The sequence below is a fragment of the Diabrotica undecimpunctata genome, chromosome 6 (genome assembly GCF_040954645.1).
Source record: "Diabrotica undecimpunctata isolate CICGRU chromosome 6, icDiaUnde3, whole genome shotgun sequence".
Classification (NCBI taxonomy): Eukaryota; Metazoa; Arthropoda; class Insecta; order Coleoptera; family Chrysomelidae; genus Diabrotica; species Diabrotica undecimpunctata.
The window spans coordinates 15,433,795-15,459,566 of NC_092808.1; the positions used below are offsets into that span (position 1 = coordinate 15,433,795).

At 33.8% G+C, this 25,772-nt stretch overlaps 1 protein-coding gene across 1 annotated transcript in view; it reads right to left on the bottom strand.

The window, feature by feature from the left end:
- Window positions 1–1,723: 1,723 nt before the first annotated feature.
- Window positions 1,724–25,772, bottom strand: part of LOC140443175 (clavesin-2) — a 57,360-nt gene continuing 33,311 nt past the window's right edge. The window contains exons 3-6 of the mRNA XM_072534272.1: window positions 21,180–21,398; window positions 19,228–19,421; window positions 15,871–15,987; window positions 1,724–10,576 (exon numbers count right to left, since the gene is read on the bottom strand). Of these exons, the coding sequence (XP_072390373.1) occupies window positions 10,322–10,576; window positions 15,871–15,987; window positions 19,228–19,421; window positions 21,180–21,398 (785 nt within the window). The 3' untranslated portion in view covers window positions 1,724–10,321. The remainder of the gene's footprint in view (window positions 10,577–15,870; window positions 15,988–19,227; window positions 19,422–21,179; window positions 21,399–25,772) is intronic.

Consider the following 25,772-nt stretch of genomic DNA (forward strand, 5'->3'; position numbering starts at 1 on the left):
AGAATAGATCTTCTTCTGTGTAGGTCTCTCTCATGTCTGTGCATGATAGTAGATGGTGACTATTCTGAACCACGCCGCAGGTATCGTCCTCCTGGTATCCCCATTTCTTCAGGTTACTAGCACAACGTGAAACGCCAGTTCTTAGTCTGTTTAGCGCTTTCCATATGGGATACGGCAAATTGTGTCCAGCGGCCATTTCCTCTGAGGGAGCAAAATTTGTTGTAGCTGACGCTTGCCATAGGCGAATTCGGCGCGCCTTTGGCTCTTCAGTAAGGGATCGTGATTTTTTCAAAAAGATTTTCCGAGATCTTAATCTACTTGGCTGAACTTGGTGATCATACAAGGAAATTCTTCGATCCGCCTCCTGCTTCTTTCGTTCTACCTCTGACGTGACCTGTCTTCTGATAGCAGGTGGAACGATTCCAACTATAGGATAGACCTCTTCGATAGGTATCGATTTCAGGCAACCAGATATTATACGAACCGTTTCATTTAACGCAACATCGACGTTTTTAGCGTGGGCAGAGTTTTCTCACACTGGTGCTCCAAACTCGGCGGCAGAAAAACATAATGCTAAGGCAGAAGTACGGAGAGTGTGTGGTTGTGCTCCCCATTTTGTGTTTGTTAGTTTGCGGATGATATTATTTCTGGCGCTTACTTTTTTCTTGATATCTTGACAGTGATATCGATAAGACAGAGTTCTATTAAGACGTACGCCTAGGTATTTTGGCGTCTCATTATGTTCTAGCATCTGACCACGCCATTCCACCTCCAGTGTCCTTCGGGCATGCTTGTTTCTAAGGTGGAAAGCACACACCTGGGTTTTTGTAGGATTGGGTTTCAGATGGTTTTCGTCATAGTATAGAGCTAAGTCTTCTAGGGCATCTGTCAGTTTTACTTCGACTTCATTGAAGGTACTTCCCTGAGTTGCCACAGCTGTATCATCCGCGTAAATAAACTGTCTTGTTTGTTGGTTTTTGGGTTGGTCGTTGGTGTAAATGTTGTATAGTATGGCGCGAGGGCACTTCCCTGTGGGAGTCCATTTTTTTGACCCCTCTACCGACTGTTCTTGGACTGGAGCGTTACGTAGAAGCGTCTATTCTGGAGAACACATTTTATTAACTTTATTAGTCGGAAATCCGTAGTAATTTCGTAGAGTTTTACCAGTAGCCGTTAATGGATAACTGTGTCATAGGCAGCAGTCAGGTCTATAAACGCTACTCCTATTATTTTTTTCCGTTCAAACCCATCTTCAATATGTTGGGTGAGATTAAGAGTTTGACTGCAGCAGCATTTTCCGGGTCTAAACCCTGCTTGTTCAGGAATAATTTTAGTGTCTACAGATTCAGCGATCCGGTTTAGTATCATTCTTTCGAACGCCTTGAAAAGGTGACACAAAAGAGAGACAAGTCTAAAACTCTTTGTATCCTCCAGATCCTGTAGCTTTCCTCCAGATTTTGGGGATTTGGAATGTACGGACGCAAGAGTTCATCATTTTTACAAGCCACCCTAGGGTTTTTGGTCCAAAGTGCTTTATTTGTTTAGTTCGTATATCGCCTAGGCCAGCCGCTTTATTATCTTTCAATTATGGCTTATTCCCAACAAAAAAAATAATTTTATCTTACTATATAATAACAACTATGTTGTTTTTTTATATCTTCGTCCTATAGCGCGGTGTAAGGTATTTTCGTCGAATTCCGAGGTAAAAGAAAATAAATCGCAGTTTTGTGCAATTTTAACAATTTTATTAACGCGGTTGTGCCAAATATACTAACAAATAACATTAATATTCCACATATAACAATTGTATAAAGTACTAAACAAACTGTAAACAATTTCACCCGTAAAACGCAAAACTGTTACTGTTCAACAAAATATTAAAGATAATAAAGCTAGTAAATACGTTTACATTACTAAATAAAAATATATAGGTAGGGACATTCATTTAAATATTGAAATTGAACATTGAAAGCCAAAAAACTTTTTCTTTTTATTTATACATATATAATTTTAAGAATAAGAGATGCTATTTCAAATACAAAGCTAATAGTATATTAAAGTATAAGTGGTTATTGAGGTCATTAAAAAACGCCCAATTTTTCGAAATAGAGCAAGCTTATCCATGAATATTTGAATATTAAAAACAAAAATTAATTTGCAATCTCTCACATCAGACTAATTGTTCTTACTGGTTGTATATTGCTTAAAAATGAGTTCTAACATTGATTACTTAAATAGTAAAGCAGAATCTCTGTTAATACCGTAAAAATCGAAAGACGCTTATAAAAAAATACAAGTTCAATAAATGGATGGAAGAGCAAAAGGTAACAGATACAGATGAACGAGTTGCGCTTGCTTACCTTTAGAAAATGTCGGAACCGTACAAGCTGTCGACTATGTAAGCTATCCATTCGAAATTGCAAAGTCTGTTGAGGATAAACAAAGGAGTCGATTTAATATCATTGGTGAAAGTGCATGCTTTCATGAAGGCAATTAGCAAGAATGACGTGGCCAAGAAGGCGTATGGATTTAAGGAAGACGATTTGCGGAGTTTTTCACAGATACTCCAGACATTACATTTATTTTTGAAGGTGGTAGCTATTTGCGGTATCTTTGGCTCTTGTAGAAGATGTGAATTGTGCGATTTATGCTAACATGGGATCAAAGAACAAGAAAACGTATTACTTATTACTATCCGACCATCTAAGACTGTGATGGCTCGACGTTTTACAGTTGCTGATAACTCTGCAATTTATTTTGTGCGTTTGGAGAAGAAGTATTTGTTATTGCGCCCAAAAAATGTAAGTACAGATAGAGTTTTCTTACTGTATGATAAGGAAAGTGCACTAATCTTGTAGTTGTCCCTTGCAAATTTGACGTTGTCTAAAATTTGACGATCCTGAGAAATACACGGGACATACGTTTTGACGTACATCTTCTACAATTATGGCGAACAGTGGTATGTCAATTGATCATATCCAACGACAAGTAGGATGGAAATCGGCAGTTGTGGCGACTGGTTACGTTGAAGATAGTACTACCAATAGGAAAAATGTGTTTAAATATTATTGGAAGTGCTGTTAATAAAAGTATAACCCCATTGGCTTCCAAGAATATCGGTAGTATTATTTCAAACAATACCAACTGTACTTATCACGTTAATTTAAAAGATTAAGATTTTCAAATATTTGAATAAAGCTTTTAAAACATTTGTTTCAAATGTAATGTTTTATTCATATTTTATTTATTTGACCTTACTAGGTTCGTACTCCTCTCAGGTCAGATCAATATTTAAAACTGTTGATGTTGCCATGGTATCTTTAAAATACGCGCGTTTTTAAAAGTTGAATTTAAACATGCTGGGGCGTACTTTAAATAAGTAAAATGGGGTACCAATAAATAAAATATATATTAACATAAACGTGAGTGAATAGCTTTAATGAAAAAGCATTTGTTCTTGTCATATCTTCGACAAGATGATGTGTTTCTGATTACTATTCAATTGACAAATATAATTTTGACATCTTGTGCAAAAAATATAAAACTACAAAATATAATGAAAACATTTTACTGACGTATTCTTAGAAAGAAAGTATCAAAATCTTATCTACGTATTTGTATAAATTATATAAAGATAAGATTTGCCATTTTATTCGAAACACTCAATAACTTTTAAAAGAATTTATCCAGTATTGTTTAAAGCACACAAGAAGAATTTAATTGAAAAAGTTTTTTATCTGTTGCAACATTGTTTCTATTGTTTAACAAAAATGCCACCAACTACCTGTCTAACCTACCTAGATTAAAAAAGATAAGCTTATCAAACGATGTTAACGAGTTAACTTGTGAAACACAAACAAAAAGGTAACTTATACCACCAACTGGCAATATATACATTTATTTACATACTAAAAGACATAAGATTAAAGCAGTTGACCCACATTTGATTGCCTATTCATAAATATAATTCTAGTTATAGTATCCAGAGATATGAGAAGTATTTTCTCAACGTTGTAAAAAAATTTACCGACCCTTTTAACAAAAGTATTATTATATTAGCAATTATTAGTATATTAGCAATTATTAGTGTATAAAATATTAGTATATTAGCAAGAATGATTTTAAAATATATTTAAAATCATTCTTGCTAATAAAATCCTTATTCTTCATTTTATGTAGACAGCAGTCTCTCTGTTTTTCAATATGCCTCTAATAAGTTGTCGTTCCATCATTTTCGTGGTCTTCCTACTGATCGTCTTCCTATTGGAGAACTGTCTCTTGCCGTCTTTACCACTCTATTTGTTGTCATTCGGCTTATATAATCGTTTCATTCTACTCTTCTATTTCTTACCCAGTTCTTGATGTTCTTCACCTTGCATCTACGTCATATACTGTACTTATAGCTCTGTCCCATATTTTACTAATAAAATCCATGCATTAATATTTCTTGTGCATCTACAGTAATACGTAGGCCAAAGCAATCGAAGGATTTAAAAGAGAATCTATGAATATTCCATTGCAGTTCCCAATTCGAACAATCTTAACTCTAGTTCATTATTTTTATATAGGTCTTAATATTGATTTTAAAAAATAGAGGCTCCATTCGTTTCTATAATTTAATAATTATCCGAGAAGCCGTTGAGAACAAATGGTCTCCCATTTGTTTCAATAAAAGAAATAACAGCATTCAAAATCCGCCGTCAAAAATCTTTGCAGCGTCTCCCATACAAACGCCACATCAGCGTACCGCATCACAATCGCTAGATGAACGCCAACATTAGAAGCAGCGGTATTGCAGTGAACAGTGAATGGTAAATCATCTTTATATTTTGCCTGTCCCCTCTGAATGTCGGTGATCAATATGACTATTTTTATTTTAATTCTTCTTGGCTTCCTACTACTATTCCGCTGCGCTACAGGTTAATATAGGCTCAGGTATAACCAACTACTTGCTTCCAAGCATCTGAGATCGATTTTAAGTAACTATTTTCCATTTTCTGACATCCAGCTTACACAGCTTCTTTAAAATTGTATTTCCAGTGAAGATGGAATCATACAATCTTCTGTCTTTCGATGTTGATTATTTCTCAGAGCTTGATCTACCGTTATAGCATTATTTCCATCTTACTATAAATGTTTTTACAAATAACTAAACATAAAATAAAAAATGAGATGTGGTACTCCGGAAGTGACCGAGTAGTGTAAGCATAGCTTTCTTATCGTCTAAGCACGGATGGATGGTTTTTAATTTAATTTAAGTTTATTTTATATTATTCTGTTCTATTTTATTTCGATCAAATGCAATTCGACTCGACTAAACTCGATTCGATTCTAGTCAATTTTCGTTTCTAGTCACACGCATGGGACTGCGTTTACTACTCCATGTAATGTGTGGTTACGTGATCTGTCTCAGTCCGTAGTCCGCGATAAGAGAGATATGCTTCCAATAAGATATTCGTCTTTTCCTGTACAGCTATAACAGTTTAAAAAAGAAGTGTAAAATAACCAGTATGTAATGTCATGAGACTTTATGGAATGTGGCTATTGAGATTGATCTAAAATGCAGGTTGTTAATTGTATTACTTTAACCATTACATTTCTTTATTTTCCTTTCAATCTTCTACGAGGACTCTACGAGGTTTTTCTACGAATGTTCCTACCAGTATTCCTCTTACTAGCCAGGTTTTTGCCGTGTTTGTGTTATTTTATTTTATTATTTTTCTCCTTATACTAGAAGGTGAACATTGTCCTCTTTTAATGTATCATTTTTTATCAAACAATAACCTAACCTAGATATATGGGTGTTTTGCTTACTGACTCTTTAAAACGCCGTAGCTATCCTAAAAGATTAGTCTTTTTAGTCTGTTTTACTAGAAAACAAAATACGTCACCTAAATTTTTGTAATTTTTTGTAATTGGTTCATATAAATTATTTTGTTTCATCTAATTTGTATATCATTTACATTATCATCATTATTACTTTGGCTTTACAATCCTGCATGAGTCCCAACCTCTTCAAGAATTTTTCTCCAGTCTTCTCTATCCATTGCCTTCCTCCGCCATGCAAGTATACCAATATTTTTCATGTCTCGGGTGATGGGTCTATCAATATTCTAATTATATATAAATACAGTTCGAAGTTGTATCGTCTTCTCTATACTCAATTGTAATTTACCGCTCCATAGATTCACCTTAGTACTTTTCTTTCGAAACATCCTAACTGTTTTCTTACTTTTTGTTAGAGTCCATATCTCTGAACCATATGTTAGGAATGAGCGTATTATTATTTTGTAGAGTTTTATCTTCATATTTTTAATTTTTTATATAGTTTTGTTAAATTTACCAACTGCTTTGGTACTCCTAGCTCTTTCATTGCTTTGAACATTTCTCTTCTATTTACAGAGTCATAGGCTGCTTTGTAGTCTATAAATTTGTGGTGAGTATCTTATCATATTCTAGTGGTTTTTTCTAAAATTTGTCCCTGGGCTGCAATTTGATAAATTGTCGATTTACCAGCTCTGAAACCAGCCTGGTATTTCCTACTATTATCATTTACAACTAAGTTAATATAGACGCTAGTTTTATGGTCTTATATTAAATGTAATAACATTTCTATAAACATAGTCACTAAAAAAGTAAAGATATTAATTTAACATACAACCATTAATACAGGTCAATCACTTCAATCTTCCATTAATAATAAGCATATAAAATATGAAAACTGAATCTATAGACTAGTACATTTGTGTCATTGCTAAAACGACCTACATTTGACGGAATACACAGAGTAAGTGAAACTTTGTATATAGTAAGCAAGTAGCTGTGAATAATTAGAAGGTAATCTACTGTAATTGAAAAACAATAAATATCACAATAATTGTTTACAAAATCACATCAATATCCATGTAAAAATTGTATTAGGTAATATGTCATATATTGAAAAGTTACAGCTAAACACATTATTTTAAATCAACAAAAAGAAATTAACTTTAGTGAATAAAAGTAGTAGGGGAACTGCTGGTTCAGTTTTGATACATAAAAATAATTTAATGATACATAATTATGGTACTTATGTTATGCAACACAGAGAGGCGTCGTTTGTCAACGGTTTTATTTGATTACTTGTGTGAGTGTTTGCCAAATTTTGTGTATATTATGGAAGCTATAGACATAGTTCAATTAATTACCGAAATTCACACACGGCCTGCAATTTGGGATATGCGCTAAAATGAATATTCAAATAAAATAAAGAAAAAACGTGCTTGGGAAGAGGTTACCCACAGTTTTATTTCGGAAGATGCTTTTCTGGGCCGTCTTTAATTTCGTTTAACTAACGTGTAAAAAATTCCTTAATTTTTTCATTCATTTACTATATATGATGTATCCAATACCTGCGTTTCTTCTTCTTTGATCTAATATGAAGTAAACTTGCACTTATTAGGAAAAACAAATCGTCGTCACTTTCACTAGATGATTCTAGAAACATCATCATACCATTCTACGTCCAAAACTCGACTAAATTTGACAACGCCGAATACAATGGCAAAACTACTGCCACTGTTAAATCGCCTAATGTGTTTTAAGCCGCGCGGCAGCCGACGAGGCGCAGACGCGGCGCAAGCCGCCCAGTCTGTGTTTAACCTAACCCAAATCAACATAGTAAAGTTTAAAGTGTGATTGATATTTCTGCACGGAATTTATAGGTAAGTAATCAAGTTTTATTTAAATTGTATTTTGCTTATTGATTAAAGTTGTGAATATAGTTCCAAATCAGCTGTTGTGCCAAAGAAAAGTAATACTAAGCGCAAAACTAATATTGTAAGATTATTATATGACTATGAAATTAAGACATTCCTGCTCATTATTATTTTCACTTGTGTACATTTGTATATAAACGTTTAGATCTTTAGATTTAGATATTTAGACAATATTTTTTGAAAAAATGAAAAAGCTGCTAGACCCAGACCTAATAACGTATGTGGCGAAATTATAAAACTTTTGGAACAAGACATATTACAGTTACTATCAAATATCTTTAGCAGTGTATATAAGACAGACAAAATACAGAACAGTGACTCTTTCGCAAACATGACAGATGTAATTTCCTATAGCTTGTAATATAAAGGAAGTTAAAAGGGAGACATAGTCTTAACAGACGACAAATAACTTTGCCTCTTCTTTTCAAAGTGCCCTCTTCTCAATGAATGTTGGCTACTATAATTTAAAACTCTTCTCTATCTTTAACTGTTTAAAATTTTGCCTTGTGCATTTTCTTACGTTTCTTAGCCACGATAGTCTGTTCCTTCTTAGCCCTCTCTTTCTCGTTCACTTCTTTTCTTTCAGTATTAGTTGAACATATTGGTACTTATTATTTCTCAGTATGTGGCTTAGGTATGTTGTTTTTTTTTTAATTTCACTGTATTGAAAAGTTCTCTTTCCTTGCTTATTCTATGCAAAACTTCCTATTCTTTTTTTGTTTTACAGTAAGTGATGTCCATTAAATTTTGAGGATTCTCCGGTAGATCCGCATTTAAAAGGCCTCCCTTTTATTTAGGAAAGGTGTTTTCGTATTGCTATCACTTTGGTTTTCTAAATGTTTATTTTCATATCAATTGCTTACAGAATGAGTTGGTCCTGTCAATGAGTCGTTGTAGACCCAAGTCGGAATCCGCAACACCGTATCATGGTCGGATCTGATGCTGTTGATATTAACGCCAGTCTACTTGACTCCGTCTGTGGAATCCTCCAGTATCTCTTTAAATAGAAACTCGGAATAAAGATTAAATAGCAGAGATGTCTAACTTCTCTCCTAATTTCTACTTCTGCGGATGTGGAACCTTCGATCTTAATTCTGGCGTTTCGGTTCCACTAAAAGTTTTTTAGCAGTTTCATGTTCTTCCCATCTAAACCGGCTTCTTGCAAACGTTCTAATAGTAGGTTCTGTCTTACTCAATCAAATGCTTTTTTGAAGTCTATGAAGCATATAAATATCTTTTTCTGTTGGTCGTAGCATTTTTCCGTCAGAACTAGTAAAACGAAGAGAGATTCTCTCGTTCCCATGCTGGCTCTGAATTCAAACGGATGGTTTTGCACTTTTTATAAATTCGGTTATGTAGCGGTGTTGTGGATTTGGCTTTGGGGTAGTGGGATGATTGCCGACCTCCGCCGCGGAGATGGCACTTGAAGAAGAAGTAGTGGGATGAATATTGATACTAGTCAGTCTTAGGGTAATGACATTGCTACGTCACATGAAACAACAAGCAGCATAATATCTTGAAAAAACATTAAAAATAACTTAAATAAAGAAATATTTGCAGAAGTCATTTTAATGGTATTTTAAGACAAACCATTATAAAATCCAAGAAAAGCCATCTGTTCTTTAAGTAAAATTGGATATGTTGACACAATATTATTATAATAACGTCTTCTTCATGTGTAAGATCCCTTAATATGTTTATACAGATTCAGCTCTATAATATTTGTTAATATGTAGATTGGAAACTATGCCTTTATCTCTTCGGCAGCCCCCTTTGTACACCTCGAATATCGGTACTTTTGTCTTTCTCCATTCTTCCAAAGTAACTTCATGTTTGGTGTAGTTTTTGTGTTCTTTATCTTACTACATGCTAAACCATCTTTTGCTCTACTTTGACTTTTAGTTCATCTAAATTATTCTTTAGTATTACAGAGCATAACGACAGAAGTTGTGATGAACTTATAGTTGTATTTAGGAGCGATTCTTTTTTTTTTCTCCGGATGCCGCTATCGTGATACCATGAAACCAGTAGCTGATTATTCCAGTGTTGCTCAATTTCTATATTTTTTGACTATTCAGGACAAGGAATTGTTGATTAAACCCACAGTCAGCCTTGATTCGAGAATCACATAATTCGTCTACTTTAACAATAATTTATTAGAACAGGTTCAAAAGTTTATAGATAAAATGATATCGTCATACATCGTCATACAGAGTATTTTAGGTAGGCCTTAAATATACAAGGACTAAACAAACAGCAAGAGCGATTTGAAATATCTTAGGAACAAAAATTAATTTTAAAAAGCTCCCCATTTTCTTAAATTTTGCAGTTGATTTAAAATTATGAATTATACTGCTACTCCCTGAAATCCTGAAAATTTTAGAAATGGAACAACAAATGGTAAATACAATAAACATGATATTAGTATGTATTATACAAATAGTACTAAGTCAAATTAAAAAAAAATACTTAAAAACGAACAGTAACAGTAACAAGCTATGACATATATTTATTGTATTTACCATTATATTTTTCCTTAACATTTTGATATACCTACTTAAATCCTAATCAACAACTAATTTTTTGAAGGAACCTTCGAGACCAACGCCTAGTTCTTCATTCATTTCCGATACCACTGGACAGTTCTTCTCATCGATTTCGATGTAGAGATCGTCTAAAGCCAGAATCGATTCCCTTTTCTCTTTCAAGAATGTCTTGAATTTGTCTAACATTTCTTTTAGAGGTACCTCCCCGCCGTATTCTTTGGGTAGAATCTTCTTGTCTATATGTCCGTAAACGTCGTCAATATTTTTGTATACCTAAAAGACATAAATGTTAATTATGTTTGTTAAAATTTTACAAGAAACTTTATGTTAGCACCGGTAAACTAAAAATAATCTTGTGTAAACTGCTAGAAAAACTAATAAACAAAAGACTTATACGGTATCTAGGAAAACACAAAATTTTAGATTCAGCTCAATCCGGATTCCGTTCATCCCGAAGCACGACTGATAACTTGGTAATGTTACAAACAGAGATCACAATGCCAAAATAAGCAAGATTTAATAGCAACATCATTTGATATCGAGAACGCCTTCGACACTCTCTTACGTTCTACAGTATTGATTTAATTAAAAGAATACAATATTACGGGAAATACATTATCTCTTATCGAACAGTTTCTTTCTAATCGCCGCTTCAAAGTATTAGTTAACAGAAAAGCTTCCTCAACCTACGTCCAGGAAAATGGGTTACCTTAAGGATCAGTTCTAAGTTCCACTTTATTTATAATAATTATTAATGATATTTGCAAGAATATTCACAACCCAGTGAAGTATAACTTATATGCTGATGACCTGATTTTATATTGCCGCGGTAAAGATACGCTCAACTACAAACTTAATTCAAAAAGCAGTAAATGAACTAACTTCTTAGTCTATAAGCTTTGGTAAAAATTTCTCTGCTGAAAAATAAAAAGTACTCAAATTCAGTCGAAGAAAACGTAGCATGTTGTTACCTCAAATTACATTAAATGGTACTTCGCTCACAGTAGCTAATAAACTCAATATACTAGGTTTAATTTTTGATAGTCGACTAAGATGGAAACCACAGATTATAAGCATCAAAGCTTATTGCTTAATTAGATTAAATCTATTAAAATCTCTAGCAAACCATCACTGGGGAGCTGATGATAATATACTAATTAACCCATTAAGGTACGCAGATCTCTCATTCGCTCTCGACAAAGACTTATTTAAGGACTCTTGAAACTATTTAGAATACTGTATTACGAACATGTCTCGGAGTTTTTAAATCCAGTCCCGCCGAAAGTCTTTGCTGTGAAACAGGTGAACTTCCCCTTTCGCTAAGCAGGCAACAACTTCTTCTGACATACTTTGCTAGAGTGTCTTCACATCAAAACAACTCTACATTTAAGCTAATATACAAACCCTATAATTGTGAGCCTAACAATAAATACCAGACATTACTTCAAATTTTACTTCCACTTTTACGACCTGTTGATTTTTCGATAACACATACTCATATACTGTCATCAACTTCTCCTTGGATTAATAACATACCAAAAATTAACCTTTCGCTTAATAGTTATCAAAAAAATGAAACCAACAGCCAAATTTTGAGGCAATTTTTTTTTTAGAACTGGTCAACACAAACTCATATGACGAGATTCTGTACACAGATACATCTAAAACTAAGACAGGTGTTGGATATTCTTCAGAAGTTCTGCCTTCCACAATCCACTTTTAACCATACAGAACATTAATCTGGATTCTTTTACACGTTGGCATTTTAGGTAATGAGACTGCTGATACTGCTACAAAAGAAGCAATTACAACCAAATCAGACATCAAATCTGTTCAACTAACATCAGATCTAAAACCACCTTTCAGGTCGCAAATCAAAAAGTCCTGGCAAAACCAATAACAAAATTCAACCTCGAAATTACACAAAATACAACCTACCATCGAAACCTTTCAGCTACCTAACTTACGTAGAAGAGACAAATTAATCGTTCGAAGGCTAAGAATTGGTCACACAAGGCTAACACATGGACACCTGATAGCTTCGAAGAAATCACCTGTTTGTAAAAAGTGTAATGAATCATTACTCATTTAACATATTCTTACACATACGTGTCAAATACAAGCAAGAACAAAAATAACAAAAAAAATACTCTACACAAGGTCTTACAAATGTAATCCTAAGCCAATTAGAACTTGTTTAGAATGTACTAGATTGCCTTCGAGAAACGAATTTCTATTACAAAATTTAGTGTATTCTTTTTTATTACTTTCTCTTTCACATATTCTCTTTATTGTAAATTATACTTAATGTAATGTAAAATGTAAATTATCAAAATTGGCCTAGTGGCAATAACCTTGTAGATGAGACACAATAAACTAAATAAAAAAAACTTACAACACTGAACAGATAGCTTAAGCCATTGATAAAAATAAAAGTAAAAGAAATAAGATAAATAAAAAGATTTTAAATAAAAAGAGCTCTCTCAGAGATGAAAAACAATAAATCACCTGGAGAAAATGGGATAGTCAAAGAACATATCAAAGAAGGAGGTGAAATGTTAAAAAATGTGTTGAGAAAGATGTTCAATGTTTGTTTGGTGAGAGACGTAACCCCTTTCCCAATGGCATAATACAATAATAACCATAATACACAAAAAAGTGACATTTCAGACCTAAACTACAGACCTATTAGTTTACTCTCCAATACATACAAACTATTCATGACGATAATAACACAACGGCTTGAGAACAAACTGAAAAGTTATATATATATATATATATATATATATATATATATATATATATATATATATGTATATATATACTCCATCCGCATGTGAGTCAAGTCCTTTGATGACAACTCTTAATACAACTTTGCAGACGATCTTTCCTTAGCAATAGCTACAGAGCGTTTTGCTTCTCTCTTTGCAACCTTATTTTTCTCTTGTAGACCTCCCATACATCTTTCTTATCCCTAACCTTCTGTTGCATTTCATCGTTCCACCACCAAGTTTCTTTGTCCTTAGGAGGCTCTTTACCAGATGTTTTTCTAGCACTTCCTCTTCCACTCACAACTTTATATATTATACCAACCTTGCGAACAGGCTAAATATCGCTTCAGATATGGAACAAATGATCATTTACAAGTTATTAAAACGGTAATAGGAAAGTGCACAGAATACAAAAAGCCTTTTGTTCTTATAATCGTTCGAGCACTGGCTGACTGCCGCATTGACTTCCGTAATATTGCCTTGATTAATAGTATCTACGAAGCTGGTACAGATTGGGTCTGCCTTCATAAAGATACCAAAAAGTTCAGAATAGAACGTGCAATTAAACAGGGTGATACTATATCCCCGAAATTGTTTACTTTTTCTTCTTCAAGTGCCATCTCCGGATGGAGGTCGGCAATCATCATAGCTATTCTGATTCATATTCTCCCTATGCTTCTCTGTCTTTGGATCTTTCCCTGCATAATCAGTTGGAGCAAGGTGTATTTCTCTGCACGTGTAATATGTCCGAGATATTCCAATTTTCTTGTTTTAATCCTGAGGTCGTTGTTGTCAATCTTCTTTGATTTCAGGACGTTCATTAATTGTTCATGTCGTACTTTATCGAATGCTTTATTATAGTCAATAAACCATGCATATATATCTTGATTGACGTCCAGGTATCTTTGTATCAGTATATTAAGTGAAAAAAGAACTTCACTTGTTCTATGCCTCTGCGAAAACCAAATTGTGTATCATTAATGTATGTCCAGTTTGTGATATATTCGGTTATGGATGACTTTTAATAGTAACTTTAGCACATCAAGCTAATGGTGCGGTAATCGCTGCAAATAAAAATCGACATTAACCCCTCTTTGGGTAATATGCCTGAACTATAAATTTGGTTCAAAAGTATCACTAAAACATCAATGTGCTTCTCATCTAGAATTTTTATGATTTCTATAGGAAGCATGTCAGGTTCAGGGCTTTTCCCACTCTTCATTGTTTTTAATGCGTGTAATATTTCTTCTTTTGTAATATATGGATCTATTTCTTCTGACGTAAGTTATATGTGCTTCAGATCTCCTCTTTTATCATCGAACAGTTCGTCGATATATTCTGATCATCTTTGTACTTTCTCGTCCGTCTGTGTTATAGTAGTCCCGTGTCTATCCAGAAGTGAACCAGTGGGATTTTGTTTTCTTGGGGTTGCCAGTTCTTTAACATTCTTGTGTAGGTAAAACAGATCATATTTATTATGAAGGTCTTCGATCTTTTTGCATTTCTCATCAAAGTATTTTTATTTTGCCTGCTTTATTATCTTTCTGGTCTCGTGGTTTATCTTTATTGTTGCCTTTGTTTTTAAATTGTCTCCGTTGTTTCATCATATTGAGTATCTCGTCATTCATTTATTCTCCTTTTCTCCTTGCGGAAGTTTTTGGTATTTCTTTACAGGGTTCCAGTAGACAATGTTTGTGTTCAATTTGCTGCAGTTCACATGCAAGTCAGGCATTCTTTTACGTTAGGTTCTTTTAGTTTTTTTGTGTCTATTGTAGGGATTCCTTGATTACTTTTAATATTCTTAAGGATGTGTAATCTTGGCGATAAGTGGATTGTGATCTGAGGCCACGTCTGATCCAGGATATGCTTTCACGGCTTTAACAGCATTACGGTATCTTTCATTAATCATAATGTAGTCTATCTGGCTCCTGACTACTTTCTCCGATGTATCTGAGGGCGATCGCCATGTATACAGTTGTCTGTTTGGTAACATGAAAAATGTGTTTGAAAAATTGTTTACAGCTGTACTCAAATGCATGTTCAAGTGAATGGAATAATAGGTTAATACGAGAAATAATATAAATGGAGAGAATTTGAACCACCTAAGATTTGCCGATGACATCGTTTGAATATCCGATAGAGTTGATAAAATTACAAAAATGGTGAAAACACTCTATGGAGCGTCAAAAGCAATTGATCTTAAAATTAACACCTAAATGACAACATTTATGGCCAACCTTGTAGCTAGCGATAAAATTCAGATTGAAGGCCATAACATCGATCAAGTAATAGTGTAAAAATATCTAGACCATGAAGTTCGCTTAGGCCGAGATAATCAGACAACTGAAACTCAAAGAAAAATTGTGTGTTTAACCAATGTGTTTTATTGGTCCTTACATATGGTGCAAAAACACCAAAAGAACCTCAAAGAAAATTGGTTCTCACATGGGCTGCCTTTGGTAGATTGAACATTTTCACCTCTAATATTTCAGTTTGTTTAAAAAGAAAGGTTTTTAACCAATGTGTTTTATCAGTCCTTACATATGGTGCAGAAACATTAGCTCTGACAAAAAGAACAATAAATAAAATAATAGTTACCCAACACGCAATGGAAAGTTTAATGTTAGATGTTACCATCAGAAATAAAGTACCAAACCTAGAAATATGAAGAAGAACAGAAGTCATCTCCAACGAACCTTCTAATATAGAGATCTTTTATTGAAAACTCGATTTAAAACGTAACAAAACTGATACTAGTTTAAATATGCAACTAAAAGAATTACTTTTAATACTTACGTGTAATCTGCTTTTGAGTTTTTCGCTAAGCAATGATGATGAATACTCAAATAATTTGGCGGCACTAGGATTCATGTTTAGGAAGTGGTTTCCCTTATGCCTCATGGGTGTTGTGTTCTGAAAAATAAAAATATGATTCAAACGTGCTGTAAATTCTAATTACTATTTTTAAATATATCACTATGCAACTTTAAAACGTGTATACGGTGTTGTAAATACGTAGAAAAAGAGTATGTATATACCTAATAGACAGCCGAATTGAATTTTGGGCTGGACACTAAATAAAAAGGAAGTTTAATTGTAAAAAAGGAGAAATAACGAATGCAGTAAAAGAAATAATGTTACAGAGTGATAAGTGAAGTAACAAAGAGGTATAAAATTCAGAGTTAATATAATTGAAAAGTCTGGGTGTATAGCTAACTAACGGATTTTTCTAAATAAGCTGCTCAGTACTATATTAAAATAAAAATAGGAAGAAATTACTTAAAATAAATAAAACAACTTGGTATGCACATAGAAATTCTTACGTAAGTAAAGAACCGGACATAGTGAATATGAAAAATATCCCATGGGGTAAGATCATTAAAATTTAATAAAACATCATGCGCTCCACTCATTGTCCTTGTCCCCATTTTTCTTTAAAATTCTAAAGGTTTTTAGCACTTATCGCTTTAGTCACATTGTTTCCTATTGATATTTGGTCTTTTTCTTTTCGACGTTTTGTCGGTTGTCAATTCATATTTGCTTAGGGAGTCTTTTTTCTGCTATGCGTCCCTACCACGTTATTTCGATATTTTTTTAATACTCATCATGTCTTTAATAATGTAATTTCCGACTTTGTATTCTTTTCAAATTATGGGCAAATTATCTTCTAATTGCATCCATTTCAACGGGATTCTATTCTTTCTCATTTTCGTACAAAAATTGCTTTTTATTTCAGCTTCGTATACATTAAATTTTTTTTGTCGTTATAATATCCTTTTTTTTCTAAAATTAAATTGGGATAAAATGCTGTCTTTTTTGCTTTTGTGCTTCTTTCTATTCTTTGTTTGCATTGACACAAAAATATATTTCTGAATGGGTATGTTCATGGCAGTGTGTTATTGTTCTACCGTTATTATTTAATGTTAAGTCCCTAGATTTTCCATCACCATTAATTTGGTCTTTTAAATTTTGACCAAGTCGCTCATTAAAACAATCTGTCTAAAGTTTGAAATTTTATTCAAAGATTGATTCAAAAATTAAAAACGAATCGGTTAGCATCTACCTAAGTGAACTATCAAATGATAGCGCTACTGATTACTGATTGTGGAAGGCTACCAAACGAATGAAAAAGGCTAATCTTACAGAATCCGCCAATTAGAAATACTAATGGTACCTGGGCAAGAAGCAATATACAAAATGCCAACAGGTTTGCTGACCACCTAGAAAATTCTTTTCAACCAAATTAAGAACAAGAAATAATTAACTGGGAGCTCCTTGATCAAGATGAAATGGAGATTAGCCCTGTAACTCCAAAAGAAGTATATTTGGAAATAAAAGAAAATATAAATCCAAAGAAAGCTCCTGGATTTGATCTAATTACTGGGGAAGTGTTAAAGCAACTTTCAAGGAAAGCTATAATAAATTTAACACATCTTATAAACGCTTCCTTTAGGCTGAGGTACGTACCAAAGATATGGAAGGTGAAAGAAATTATAATGAGACTAAAACCAGGAAAACCTCCACAAGAAGCTTTTTCATATAGGACTATTTCGCTTTTACCTGTCATGTCTAAATTATACGAAAAATTACTCTTGAAGAGACTAAACCCGATTATAGAGAAAAAAATCTAATTCCTAATCATCAGTTTGTGTATAGAGCAAGCCACTCAACGATAGATCAGGTGCATAGAATAACAGATATAGTAGAAAAAGCTCTAGAAGAAGGAAAAGTCTGTTCCGCAATTTTTCTCGATGTAGCGCAGGCTTTTGACAAAGTGTGGCATGATGGATTATATCATAAAATGAGATGCGACTTACCAAAACAATATTCTGAACTACTAGAATCATATATATCCGACAGATACTTTCGAGTTAAATATTATGAAGCATATTCAGAACTAAGAGAAGTTAAAGCTGGAGTTCCACACGAAAGTGTCCTGGGGCCAGTGCTATACCTACTCTATACCAGCGATATTTCATCATTAGAACCTAACACAATTGCGACATTTGCAGACGATACATGCATTTAAGCAGTCGGGTAAAACCACGAGGAAGAACCATGCTACAGAACTCTGTTGCACAAATTAACATCTGGACCAGGCAATGGCTATCAAACTGAATGAAACAAAATCTGTTCATGTCAATTTTACTAACAAAAGAGAACAACATATCTCAGTTAGTATAAATAGAAACCAAATACCTTATGCAAATATGGCAAAATATTTGTGTATGACATTAGATTCCAAGCTACGTTAGAAAGCACATATTAAGAAAAAAAAGGAGGAATTAGAAATTAAGTTCAGAAAGATGTACTGGTTGATAGGGAAAAAATCCACTCTATCTACTTATAACAAATTGTTATTATATAAGCAAGTCCTTAAACCGATATGGACATACAGCTATGGGGCTAACGGGATACAGCTATGGGGCTCTACAGTAGAAAGTAACATCCAAATTATATAACGATATCAGAATACATTATTAAGGAACATCGTTAACGCTCCATGGTACTTCAGAAATTGTGATCTTCATCGAGATCTCCAGATGGACACGGTTATCCAGACAATAAGTAAGTTTGCCGAGTGCCATGAACAAAGGCTCTCCAACCACGTGAATGTCGAGGCCACCAAACTCCTAGACAACGCCAAACAGATAAGAAGAGTTATGAGAACGAAGTCGTTTGTGTAAGTGCTTATAAGTGAGTGAAAGTGAAAAGCAGAGCAAAGTGCGGCTAAAGTGTACATGTTAGCTAGTAGTACTATAATGTATTAGAGCCTAAGGAATATGGCTGAAAGTTTTCTGTAATATTTTGTATATAGAACTAACTTGCTTATTAATCATATATGAATGTTCAGACAGCAATAATCATAAGATTGTTTTTGGATTTTTATTAAATAAAAAAAAAGATTGATTGGGGGCTTGAAAAAACCCTATTAATGTGGTATTGTTTACCGAAAATTAATAATATTTAGTAATTAGTTAAATTTTAAGCAGTTTTTTAAATTTTTACTTGACAAAATTTGTCATGCTAATTAAAAATATTTTTCAAGATTCCTAAAAAGGATTATAAAATACATTAAAATACAGTTAATATAAATAGACAAATACAAAAAAAAGGAAAGAAAAGCAACATAATAATTAAAGACCATATTACCTGTATGCATCTGACAATATTTCTGAGATCTACCAGACTCCATAAGGAAATGTGGGCCATGCTAAATCCCCCTTCGTCATTTACGTATGTATAACCGTGAATTTGGTTCATTTCGTCGTCCATGAGGGATTCCGTGACTAAACTGTGAACGCGGATCATGTGCGCAGAAGTGAATTTGTGAGGATCAAAATTTCCTAAAATTAAAATTAAAATCATCAAAATATAAATATTAGAAGTTCTGTATAGTTAATGTTAATAGTTTTATACAACAAACTTATGTAGACTTAATTCGTTGCGTAAATTTATGTATGCTATGCAACTGTCGAGAGAATAAAACGCGAATTACCGGCGCTTTTAAAATAACTCGAACATATCGACTAAGAAATAAGAAATTTCTACAAAAAACCATGCAGGTTGGAAGGTCCCGAGATGGCATCTCCTGCATCTGACTTACCTAGATACAGATTGGTAATATTGACATTTCAAATTATCAAATGCATCAAAGTAAATGCCAGACGAATCAAAATCATGGAGAACAACATTTGCCAACGGACATGATTGAGACATCCGCAAAAGCGAAGGGGTTATACCTTCTCCATATTCGCAGTTCATGACCCCGGCATATGTCAGGTTCCATACCATAGGACTCAAGAACGATTTTTGGACTTTCTCTCGGAAAGATATTCTGCCATCACATTCATCAGATAGTTAGGACACTTCCTCTTTTCCAAGGTCCGCATCACCTTTTTCCAGCAGAGCGGCCCAGCGCTGTTCGTCCCCAATGTTTTGCTATGCCCTGATTACACTCAAAACTCAATCATTCTCTCGTACAACTTTCCGATGCACGGAAAAAGGCATATGGGATGATATTTCTCCCGTTTTGGGAACCAGTACCAACCTTAATGTCCTCCAAACTTCAGGAAATGTCTGTGCTTCAAGAAATGCGTTCATATGCTCCAAAAGTCATCCAGGTTCCTCGTGTCCTAGACCCTTTACCGCTTCAAGTGGTATCTGATCTAGTCCGGGGGACCTACGTGTCGTGAGTGCATCCAATGCCTCGACTTATTCATCTATGGTAAAGGGTACGGACTAGAAAGCCCATGGTTTGGTTTACTATTTTTTCCTAGTCTTTTCTGTTAGCTACTTTATTTTTAGAGTTAAGATCCACATTTTATGTACCTTGTCATAATTGTCGAGTTACAATTTTAAGTTTGCCACTACAATTCATGCCTGGTAGCGTAGGCGAGGAGGACGTCGTCGGCAAACAACAGCGATTATGGATGTGGTTCTTGAAGGTCCGCAGTGAGTGTGTCCATACACAGGAAAAAGATAAGCGGGGATAGAGCTTACTCCTGCTGGACATTAAAAGTGATAGGAAAAGGCGGAGATACTTCTGATAGGCATCAGACGGAGCTTGTGACTTTAGTATAAAGAAGTTTCACCCAAGAAACCTAGACTGCCAGTGAAGTTACAAAGATTGACAGCCATAATTCTTGCTTGGATTTCTTTTCCTATATCTGGTCTCCTGTTAAAAGTCACTTCTAAATACTGAAATCTTTCTACTTCTTCAATTTTTTCGCTTTTACTTCTAATATTTCTTCTAATTCCTTTTAGATATTAGTACTATATCATTGGTGCGTGCTAAGAATTGGTGTTTTCGTTGATACATAAGTCCTGACCTGTTGATTTTGGCTTCTCTGATAATGAGTTCGTAAAGGATACTGAACAAGTGATGACAATGGGTCCTCCTGTCGCATCTCCTCACTGATTTCAAACTTACTTGTTTATATTCTATTTATTTTGGCCCTATTCTGTAATTTTCGGAGTGTTTATGTTATCAGCGTTATTAATTTTTCATTTTTTTCCATTTCACTTATGCTTTGTAGTGCTACTTGTTTCCGTTTTACTCTCTTAAACTAATAAATAACTTTCTGTAAATTACATTCACTTACCTACACAACTGAACAGAACACATCTACCACTATCCCTTTCAAAGAGTGGAAATAAATATCCGGAATCGAGTATTTCTTTTAACTCTGGATCTTCACAGTCCAACTTTCTGAACCACTGTGGATACAACTGGCGTATTTTGAGGTATCGTTCGACCATCTCACAGGCCAAAGGTACGCTGAACTTTTTCGTACGAAGAAATCTTAGTAAAAAGGTGCTATCTGAAATAAATTAATTAAAAATTACATTAGCAACAAAGTAGTTGTTGTTTTTTATAAGTAAAACATCTTTATCTTAAAAACGTAATGCGTAAAAAACACATTAACTTTTAAAAGAAAATACTTCAAAGGACCTACATACCGGTAAGGAAAGGTATCTTGTGGACAAATGAAAGATATTTTGAACTTCAGGAGTTGATCTGAAGGAGTTGATCTAAAATTATTTTATTTTAATTTCTTTATTAATTTATCAATTCCTTAACACTTAGTTTCTTTTTTTTTACTATTTTTTCTTCAAAAAATAATTGGCGCCCACTCTTTCTATCCGGTAGACCAAATATTCTGTTCTATTTTGACAGAAGAGCTAATTCTAGCTCATATATTTTATGGTATCTGTGCTATACTTTATTGTAGTCCCTCCCCAATATTTCAGTCAATCAGCTTTTCTAACGTAGTAGGAAAATTTTTTTTGTGTGTAGTTGAAATTTATAAAAGTAGGAAATATAAAATAATGTTCATTTTATGGTCTGCAGAAATCTCTTTGGGGTGAGTACTTTCATTGGACGACAATAAGAAGCATGGGAAGACCTCAAAAAAGATGGGTAGATGACAAAAGAACAGTGGCAGGCAAACAGTGGATTAGATTGGCGCAAGATGGAGAAAGATGGAAGCAATTGGGAGAGACCTACATTTAGGAGTGGATGAAAAATGGTTGACAAAGAAGAGACTTTCATTGTAACCTATATTTTATAATTCTAACAGTATTTTCTATATTCATAACCTTACGTCTTCCAAAGCCACGTTTTCGATTTTATGCATGTAGGAATCTAACAAAACTTTTTAATTTAACTTTTTATTTTTAATCTTACAAAACTAATTTTAATGATAATTCTATTTCACTTTATCCTTGCCATCTGCTATTTGTTTAATTGTGGTTTTGTAAAATAATTGGCAAGGAAGTAAACCCTCTTTGATGTGAGTGGAAATGCACCCTGTGTTATATTCTAGTTTATGGGATAATTTATTACATAAAACGATGGATTAACCACATTGAAACCAACCAGCTAAGACTGCGAAGACAATATCGAACAGAAGACATTATCGAACATATTATTACAAGGCAAAAATGGAGATGGGCAGGACATGTTGCAAGAATGAAAGACGACAATTGGACAAAAAAATTGCTTGAGTGGAGACCACGGGCTGACAAGCGAAGCCGAGGAAGACCCCCAACGCGATGGACCGACAACCTCAAAAGAATCGTGACCAATTGGATAGCAGAGGAGCAGAACAGAAGCAGATGGAAAAGTCTAGAGGAGGCCTATGTTCAACAATGGACAACTCAGGGCTGATTGATGATAAATGATGATGAAGACTGCAAGACTACTCAAATGGCACACACCTAAGACCTACCCACATAATCTGGAGGCAACAACATCCTATACAGAAGCAAGCAACCCATCGATCCCATAAGTATCATTTCATTTTATTGTAAAGCTATAGGCAGGGTTTGCTTGTGCAAACTAAGTATCATTATTTTGTTTTATGCTAAATAAATATGATTAGTTAATTCATTATTTTATTTGTTACCAACTGAATTTTCATTGTTTAATTCATAGCTTGAGACAAGACGAATTCACACTTGAGAGACTGAGCTAGACCAAGCTTAGACGATAAGCTCCCATAGTTGATTGAGGTATTATTTTATAATAGTATTTCAATTCTCTTGGGTAGTCTTATCGTTACAACTTTTAAAAAATATAGGTTGTATTTTTGCGTTCTTCTACACTCTACTACCATTAACACCTAACTAATAAAAAATCAAAGTGATAAGTAAAATAAAGACTGGAAAAGCTCCTGGGAGCGATGAAGTTAGTCAGAAATGTTGAAATATATCGAAGAAAAATCAAAAAATAATTATTATACATCCTAAATCCAATATGAAAGAAAAAATATTGCTTAGAAAATGGTTAAATGCAAAACCCTATAGGCAGTGGTAAGAGACTCAAATTAAATCGAAACGCAACCATTTTCGTATATTTATCGTCCTTACTCGACGTAATGAGTACAAGAATGATGGTAATTTATATGGGTAAATTGTTGATGCATTCTTCTTCTTCAAGTGCCATCTTCGTTCCGAAGGTTGGCGATCATCAGGGCTATACGTATTTTCGAAACTGCTGACCGAAACAATTCGTTGCTGCTACAGCTATACCATTCCCGTAGATTCTTTAGCCAGGAGTTTCGTCTTCTTCCTATGGACCTTTTTCCTGCTATTTTCCCTTGCATAATTATTCGAAGCAGTTCATATCTTTCGCCTCTTGTAATGTGTCCCAAGTATTGCAGTTTTCGTTTTTTGATCGTAAATATGACTTCCTTTTCTTTATTCATTCTTCTCAAGACCTCGACATTTGTGACTCTCTCGGTCCATGATATTCTCAGGATTCTGCGATACATCCACAGTTCAAATGCCTCTAATTTTTTGGTATCAATCTTCTTCAACGTCCATGACTCCATTCCGTAGAACAGCACAGAAAGTACGTAACATCTCATCAGGCGAAGTTTCATTTCAAGGCTCAAATCTCTTCCGCAGAACACTCTCTTCATTTTAGTGAATATGGATCTGGCTTTTTCTATTCTTATTTTGATTTCTGCTGAGCTATCGTTGTCTTCATTTATAAAAGTGCCTAAATATTTGTATTTGCTAACTCGATCGATAATTTCATTGTGTAAATGTTGATGCATAATGGAATATAAATATTCCCAGCATCGCTCTCAACGGCTTGATTAAGCGTGAGTATACAATTTACTTTAATTGCTATCGACACATTTAACTTCATCTTTCCTCACTAGATGTCTCTAGTAGCATACTCTGGTAATTATTTTTTCTATAATTGCCAGAGTAGTCAGTACATTTTGATTTGGTTTGAGTCTTCTTACAAACTCTTCTGATGACGGGTAGACCCAGAAACACGTGTTAGGCAGTAAGAGACTCAAATTAAATCGAAACGCAACCATTTTCGTATATTTTTTTATTTTAATTTAGATTTTTATTTTCAAACAGTTCTTTAATATATTCTAATAATCTCATAATGTTTCCTAGTTTGTCAACTAAAATAATCATGCCCCTGTCTCATCTAAAGTCGTCCTCTTAATTTATTGATCGTAAATACATTAGTTGCTTAAATATATATATATATATATATATATATATATATATATATATATATATATATATATATATATATATATATATATACCGTCCTTCCGGTAGGGATCTATGGAGGAGTATCACCGAGCCGCAAGCCCTTATCTCTTGCCGTACTTCTCCACCATAGGCCGATCAGACACCAGCATATTCTAGTCTAAGCCGCAGATTCGTTTTAGAATTTTAAACTGCTGCGTTAGCCTTTTTTATTTTTCTGTACACCGAGCCCGAGCTTGAACTCACATCCACTGAACCATTCGACAGTGAAGCGAATGAGAATCCGCTGCCTGTCCCGCTTGGCTATCTGACCGACATTAGTTGCTTATTCCAGCCCTTATTTATTTTGTGAAATTACGTTTTCTTCCTAGATTTTTATTTACAAAGAACCTTTAAAAGTTTTCTCAAATAGCTGTCACAAAATGTTGATTCGCACACGCTACATTTAGTACCAGAATTTAATGAAAAATATTTTTTGGTCATCAACTATGAATTTAAATTATACATACAAATGACTTCCTGTTAAACCTTTTAAATTTATATATTTTTGATATTATTTGATGATAATATTAATTTAACAAAACAACTTTCATTACCGTGTTTTTATAATTTATGGTTGGCATAAACAGAAATGTTATTGCATAATTTTTTTTGTTTGATTAAGTGTTAAAGCATATTATGAACATGGTTACTTTTTTCAATTCATAACTTGTTTTTTATAATAATTAAGAAACCTAATTAGCGATATTTAAAAGATCAGGGACAGAAGTTTTAATATCAACATCATGATAAGTAGCTCGACAATCCGTTGTGGATCTTGGCCTGCTCACAAAAAAGTCGCCACTCCTGTCGGTTACTGGCAACTTTCCTCCATCTTCTGACTCGTAGAAGAAGCAAAAATAAGCTGCTTAGGAGAAACAAATTGAATAACTTTTAAAATATTGGATAAATCACTTTGAACGAACCACATTTTTACCACTGTAATAAACAATTTTCCACGGAATATCAAGGTTGTAGATTAATGTTTACATTAGTTATTTACGTTTATTGAAAATTGTGAACTCTTAGATTTTTTACAGTTTTTAACCCTCTGCAGAAAATATAGAGGTTTTGGTTATTGAGGTCCATGAATCTCAAAAATCTTGTCAGGTACCTGGTAAGATTAAAGTCCC